The sequence below is a fragment of the Gavialis gangeticus genome, unplaced genomic scaffold (assembly GCF_001723915.1).
Source record: "Gavialis gangeticus isolate Ggan-Ray unplaced genomic scaffold, GavGan_comp1, whole genome shotgun sequence".
Taxonomy (NCBI): domain Eukaryota; kingdom Metazoa; phylum Chordata; order Crocodylia; family Gavialidae; genus Gavialis; species Gavialis gangeticus.
The window spans coordinates 15,067,354-15,074,467 of record NW_017729032.1 but is presented as its reverse complement, the minus strand read 5'-3'; the positions used below and the strand labels follow the sequence as shown (position 1 = coordinate 15,074,467).

The following is a 7,114-nucleotide window of genomic DNA, read 5'->3' as shown; positions in this document are numbered from 1 at the left end:
GAGCAAATCCTCACAGTCTGTTATTGATCACCCAAGCCAAAACAGAAGAATTTACAATGGCAAGATTAAAAGGGATTCCCTCAGAAAAAGCAAGTCCATCTCTAGTAGAAACGGTGAGTAAAAGGTGTTGAGAGCAAAAACTCAGTTAAACTAATTATGCAAGCGTTCTCTTTGATTGGTGGGGGCCTGTGCTAATGCTAACTATTAGCCTGCAGCCCCACTCCAGGGAGTGGAATATTAATTAGCTACCACCGAGACAAGCCACAGACTCTCATTCACCATTCAACAACTGGACTATATTAACCAAACTCAGAGAAGATACAAAGCAAGAGGTAAGTATGAAGAGTGATTAATACGATTCTGTGCAACCGCAGTTACAGGCGACAAGTTGCGAAAGAAACAGATTCCTGAGCAAAGAGGAGCTCTGATCTCTGTTGTGTGACACTGTTGCCAGTTGTCACAGACACAAACTCAATTACTATTACTCTGAACTCGGACTCCCTCTGGGTTCACCAATGAGATTTCCCAAACTGCACTCCCACCAGGACTTTCCTCGGCCTTGAGGCTCCATCCTCAAGTTAGGGAGAGGTGATACTTGACCATTAATGTGCTCCAAGGCCGTGTGCCAGTTTGTCAGCCTGGCTCCTAGGGAACTGGTCACCATACCCCAAATTGGCAAGATTTTCCCACCAGAACTGGGAGGCTGCCTGTGCAGGCTCGTATGTCTAAAGTAGGTCAACAGACCTATAAAGTTCAGAAGTCCACTATATACAAAAGAGGACACGGCAGCTAGGGCTCACAAAGAGGATTTTCAAAATCAGAGGAAACTTTGGCAGCATTAAGGAAAATTGTTTTGTTTTTAAACTTTCACATAACTGAACTGTTAACTATTTGTCTCAGGTGATCCGTAAAGGAGAAGTCAGTTGCTGTTGGACTTGTACCCCTTGTAAAGAGAACGAGTATGTCTCTGATGAATACACCTGCAATGCATGCCAACTAGGCTCCTGGCCCAATGATGAACTTACAGGTGAGTGAGTTATGATAATATATAAAATGCAGTTACAAGCTGCATCTATATGTGTACTTTACTGCAGAGTTGACTAATTAGCTCCACAGTAGGGTGTCATCATCTACATGTGTGCCCATATTAGGGTGCAGTAAATGAATTAACTCTGCTGGAGGATAGCACTGTCCTTCAGCAGCATGATTTGGTGTGCTGAAATGTACATATAGACAGTGACCAGAGCTGGTTGGGGCACAAGGGTGCTGCACCATAGCATCTTTGTGCCCCAGCCAGCCCCTCCACAGCATGGTGAGTCAGGGTGGAGCAGCCCTGGGCTGGCAGGCTGACATCCTGGACAGCCCGGGGCTACTTCAGCCCGGTTCTACGTGCTACTGTCCAGGGTGTGTGTGTAAACGCTGCACCTGGGAGAAATAAACTCTGGCATTAACAGTCAAGGGAAATACTCAACATATGACTTGGAAAATATGCTATACAAAACTAAATACTAGCACTTTTTGGATTAGGTTTGGGTCCAAATTTGAACTGAGGTTGCCATTTGTGTTCATGATTCAAGCTGGTTTCTAAAGGTCTGGCATAGACTAGAGGAAGACTTTTCTCCCAAGCCACTGAATCTAGAAAGCAGCCTGGCTCTGGGTTTAGATCTAACTTTGATTTCAAACTAGCTAGATTCAAATTTAGTCCTTCCCAAAGTAGGCAGGAGTTAAGTCATTAGAAAACAACTTTAATGGGGTTATATCACAGGTGATTTGTTTTTCTCCAAAACAGGTGCAAATTAATTGAAACAGCAGCATTTTCTATCTGAATTCTAGCCAGGTGTGGAGATTGCTCTTGCCAAAAGCAGGAATGATCCAAAGAGAGTTTAGCACCAGATAGTCTGTGCTAAAGCACAGGGACCATGCTCTCTTTGCCCTGGAACACATGCCTGAGGTTCCATGCAGGGCAATATCAATTCAGCAGATTTTTAAGTCTTCAGTGTATGGCCACACTGTTTATATTCATAGTTTCTTTCCCAGCTACCTAACAGTAATAACATTATTCAAATGCTTGACTTTAACAAGGTTTTTCCTTGACTTTAGCAAGGCTTTGGATATGGTCTCCCACAGCATTCTTGCAAGCAAGCTGAGGAGGTATGGGTTGGATGAATGGACTGTAAAGTGGATAGAAAGCTGGCTGTATTGTCAGGCTCAGAGGATCGATGTCTACTTGGCAGGTGGTATCAAGAGAAGTGCCCCTGGGGTTGGTCCTGGGCCCAGTTTTGTCCAAGATCTTCATTAACGATCTGGAAGACAGGATGGATTGCACCTTCAGCAAGTCCACAGATGACACCAAGCTGGGGGGTGTAGTAGATACACTGGAGGGTAGGGCTAGGATTCAGAGTGACCTAGACAAATCAGAGAATTGAGCCAAAAGAAATCTCATGAGGTTCAACAAGGGCAAGTTCAAAGTCCTGCACTTAAGGTGGAAGAATCCCATGGGCTGCTACAGCCTGGGGACTAACTGGTTTAGAATCAGCTTTGCAGGGGATTATGGTGGTCAATAAGCTGGATATAAATCAACAGTGTGCCCTTGTTGTCAGGAAGGCTAATGGCATACTGGGCTGCATTGGTAGGAGTGTTGCCAGCAGATTGAGGGAAGTAATTATTTTCTTCTATTCTGCACTGTTGAGGCCATATCTGGAATATTGTGTCCAGTTTTGGGCTGCTACTATAGAAAGAATGTGGACAAGCTGGAGAGATTCTAGTGGAGGACAATGAAAATGGTGAGGGGGCTGGGGCATGTGACTTACGAAGACAGGCTGGGGGACCTGTGCTTATTTAATCTGCAGAAGGCAGGATGGGGAATTTGATAGCAGCCTTTAACTACTTGAAGTGTGGGCCCAAAGAGGATGGAGCTGGGCTGTTCTCAGTGGTGACAGGTGACAGAAGAAGGAGGAATGGTCTCAAGTTGCAGCAAGGGAGGTTTAGGTTGGATATTTGGAAAAACATTCCCACTAGGAAGGTGGTGAAGCACTGGAACAAGTTACCTAGAGAGGCAGAAGAATCTCCAACCTTGAGGGGTTTTAAGGTCCGGTGTGACAAAACCCTGGCTGGAATTATCTAGTTGGGGCTGCTGCTGCTTTGAGCAGGGGGTTGGACTAGATGACCTCCCAAAGTCCCTTCCAACCCTAATTTTCTATGTTTCTATACATATTTGTAGTACAGTAACACCTAAAAATACTGGCCAGGGATCAGGGACACTTGTTAGGCCTTATACAAACAAATAGAAAAAAAGTAGTTCCTACCCCAATGAACTTACAGTTTTGGTCCATGACAAAATATAACAGGAGGGTGAATCAAATCAATGAGGTATGGAAGAGAGAGGAAAAGGTAATGATATTGCATGCCTGTGTTTTTCTATATGCAGAAAAGCCAGGCAGAATTTGGTTTTTAGTGTGCAGCAGTATACAGAGAATTCTAGACTAAATATTTCTATTGCTGTTTAGGAGAGCTGGATGGCTTTAATACATTCATGACCAAGGTATCTGGTTATATTATACACAGGTTATAAAGCAATATTAATCTATAGAAATAGTTGGGAAATTTTTTTACGTGTTTTTTTTTTTCTGTTGGAAAGTATTGGAACCCCAAACTCGTTACAAGAATGTATCAGTTTTGAGTAAATTTTGAGTAGGGAAAGATTCTCAGAAAGGAGGCTTAGGGGGAAGAGCCTTGCTGCCTCCCTCCTAGTTTGTACACTCACCAGGAAGGTGTGTATCCTATACTCAAGTCCTTGCTCTGGCTTTTCCCATATCCAAGGTGAGTGCCAAAGCCCCAAGCTTACAACTCAAACTCTCCTGTTGGAGTATTCCACTCCGCACGGCCAGAGACTGGCTCTGTAGTCTGGTGTTTAGGCTACCTCATTAGAGAAGTGACAGATGCAGGTTCAAGTCCCTGCTTCAATACCTCAAAACACTTTGCAGGATAAAAAAAACCCCAAAAATGATTTCCCATTCAGCTGTATTAATTTCAAAGGGCCAAAGTAGATCATTTTTCAACCTGGTCATAATAGCTATATATGCATCATGGTGTGTTCTTCAGCAGATGCTTGCTGGGACCTTGTCTGGTCCTGGCGGCTGCATACAGAAGTTCAGGCAGCCTGTTGGGGAAGCCTGCCAACTATGGTGCTTTAACAAAATGCCATGAGTCAAGATGCTGACATGGGGAGTGGAAGAGAGCAACCCCCCCCATGCAGACCTGCACAGCTCCTTCCAGGACCCCAGCAAGTGTAGCTGGGGGCACATACAGCAGGGCAGGGGCAGGCGCCCTTCCCCCTCCCCACCCCCTGCTTGGTTGCACAGGGAGGAGACAGAGGTTTTCTGTCTCTTCTCTGTGACAGCCCCAGGGAAAGGGTTGGGCCAGTGATCAGCCATGAAGCCACCAGCCCAGCTCTGCAGAACTGCATGGGATGAGGGTGAAATCACCCAAAATTAACCCCTGCAGGGAATCTACACAAGGGGTGCCTGCAGATCTGTGGGGACGCTGCTAACACATGTTGTAAGTGCAGCACATTGAAGCAGATTTGATTAATCGAGTCTGCTGGAACATGCTAATTACTACGCTCCATATTGTGGTATGCTAATACATTTAGTGCTACTTCAAAATGATGGTGGGGGTGATTTAACTAAAGCTCGTTGAATGAGCTTTAGTTAAAGTGCCCCTGCTGCCATTTTGAAGTACAGGGAACTGAACACACAAGATGCTGCAGGCACTTTAATCAGAGTGGCTCTCAGAGCCAGTCAGCAACTGGGGGGAGTCCCCTGGTGGCCGATCTCACTGATGGGGGGACGGGGGCGCAGCCAATCTCACTCACAAAAAAGCAGTCGTGCTGCTGCTAGAAGTCCCACGGCCACTTCTGGAAGTGGCGTGGCTGCTTTTGCTGGCAGCCCCGCTCCCCAGCCGGAGCTCAAAGGGGGTCACTGGCGCTTCTGCCTGCCCCCTGCCCATTGCGTAAACAGGGAGCATGGCCTGACAGGGGGTGCACCAGTGCTCTCAGGGGGTGCATGTGCATCCCTGTGCACTCCCTACGCATCACCACTGCCTTTCCTGTTGCTGTAACTGGCAAGTGTGCATACAAAACCAACCACAGATTTCTGTGACAACATTCTGAATGGCATCTACCCCTTGTTCTTTAGTTCAGTCTTGAAAAAGAGCTCTTAAAAATGCTTTTCTAACCTAGCTAAAGGGTGCATTGAGCTGTAATGTTTTATGATCATATTTATGACCAAATTTTACAGCTAGTAAAGAATATGCCTTTCCGTCTGGGCTTGTTTTTACATAAGCTTTAGTAATAAATATGAATTAAAAATAGAGAGAGAGAGAGATGAATTTTGTATTCTGGCACAAAAACTTCTCTTCAGTGCTGCAAAACATATACTAGTCTCCTTCAAATGCCCTTATGTTTGATATTGCAGCAATCTATGCCTCTGCTGCTAGAAAAAAAAGGCATGTCTCTGGTAGTGACTGCTCCACATAAAAAGCTGATTGGAATAAGTCTTTCTTACGTTATCTCCATCAGATAAAAGTCTTGATTCTCTGCCTCCCTGTAAATACACCAACTCCACCCCTGAAAGTGTTTGATTTTAGGCCTTTAGCTCATTGTGTTGCCTGAGATTTGAATTCTGTGGCTCACTCAAAAAAATATTACTCCATCTTTCCTCCGTTCAGTGACCAGCATTAGTTTTGTGCTGAAGACTTGATTAAATTAAAAGGGGGTGGATAATGGCTGTTGACTGAAGTTTAGACTAAAATTTAGATTAAAGTTGATTAAAAATGGTTGGTGCTTGCCTGGATTTGAGATATTTTGGAACAATTTGAGACTCGTCTGACCCTTTGACTACTACCCCATTCTGCTCATCCATGTGGGCACCAATGATGCTGCCAGAGGTGACCCTGAGCAGATCACAAGTGACTACAGGGCTCTGGGTGAAGGAGAGGGGGGGACAGGTGGTGTTCTCCTTGATCCTTCCAGTCAAGGGGAAGGGCCTGGGTAGGAGCAAATGCATCCTGCTGATCAACTCATGGCTGCACATGTTGCCAACAGTGATTCGGCTTAGTTTCATAGTTTCATAGTTGGTAGGGTCGGAAGGGACCTGAGCAGATCATCAAGTCCAACCCCCTGCCATGGGCAGGGAAGGATGCTGGGGTCAAATGACCACAGCTAGGTGGCTGTCTAGCCTCCTTTTAAAGACCCCCAGGGTAAGTGTGAGCACCACTTCCCTTGGAAGTTGGTTCCAGCTCCTAGCCACCCTGACAGTGAAGTAGCGTCTCCTGATATCTAGCATGAATCTACTCTCAGTCAACTTATGGCTGTTGTTCTTTGTTACCCCCGGTAGTGCTCAGAGGAACAGGGACTCTCCCAATTGCCTGCTGGTCCTCCTTGGCAAGTTTATAGGTCACCACCAGATCCCCTCTCAGTCTGCTTTTGTGGAAGCTGAACAGGTTCAGATCCTGTAGCCTCTCCTTGTAGGGCCTGCTTTGCTGCCCCCGATCATGCGAGTGGCCCTCCTCTGGATCCTCTCGATACTATCCACATCCCTCCTGAAGAGCGGCACCCAGAACTGGACACAGTACTCCAACTGCAGCCTGACCAATGTCACATAGAGGGGGAGGATCACCTCCTTGGATCTGCTCGTGATTCATCTATGGATGCATGACAAGGTGTGGTTAGCCTTCCTGACCGTGTCCCCACATTGGCGGCCCATGTTCATCTTGGAATAAGTAATGACTCCAAGATCCTTTTCTGCCTCTGTGCTGACAAGAAGGGAGTTATCCAGCCTATAGGTATCCTGCTTGTTCTTCCTCCCTAGGTGCAACACCTTGCACTTGTACATATTGAAACCCATCCTATTCTCACCCGCCCACCTCTGTAACCTGTCCAGATCTAGTTGTAGCCTGTCCCTCTCTTATAGCATGCCCACTTCTCCCCACATCTTAGTGTCATCTTCAAATTTGAACAAGCTGCTTTTCACCCCCTTGTCCAAATCGCCGATGAAGGTATTGAACAGTGCGGACCTGAGGACCAAGCCCTGGGGAACCCCACTGCCCACATCTC

General features: G+C 46.2%; 1 protein-coding gene across 3 annotated transcripts in view; it reads left to right on the top strand.

The window, feature by feature from the left end:
- The window catches only part of GRM5 (glutamate metabotropic receptor 5), a 601,605-nt gene that overhangs the window by 490,136 nt on the left and 104,355 nt on the right, over positions 1–7,114 (top strand). For all 3 annotated transcript variants that reach the window (XM_019525401.1, XM_019525400.1, XM_019525399.1), the window contains exon 6: positions 901–1,027. In XM_019525401.1, coding sequence (XP_019380946.1) covers positions 901–1,027 — 127 coding nt within the window. The remainder of the gene's footprint in view (positions 1–900; positions 1,028–7,114) is intronic.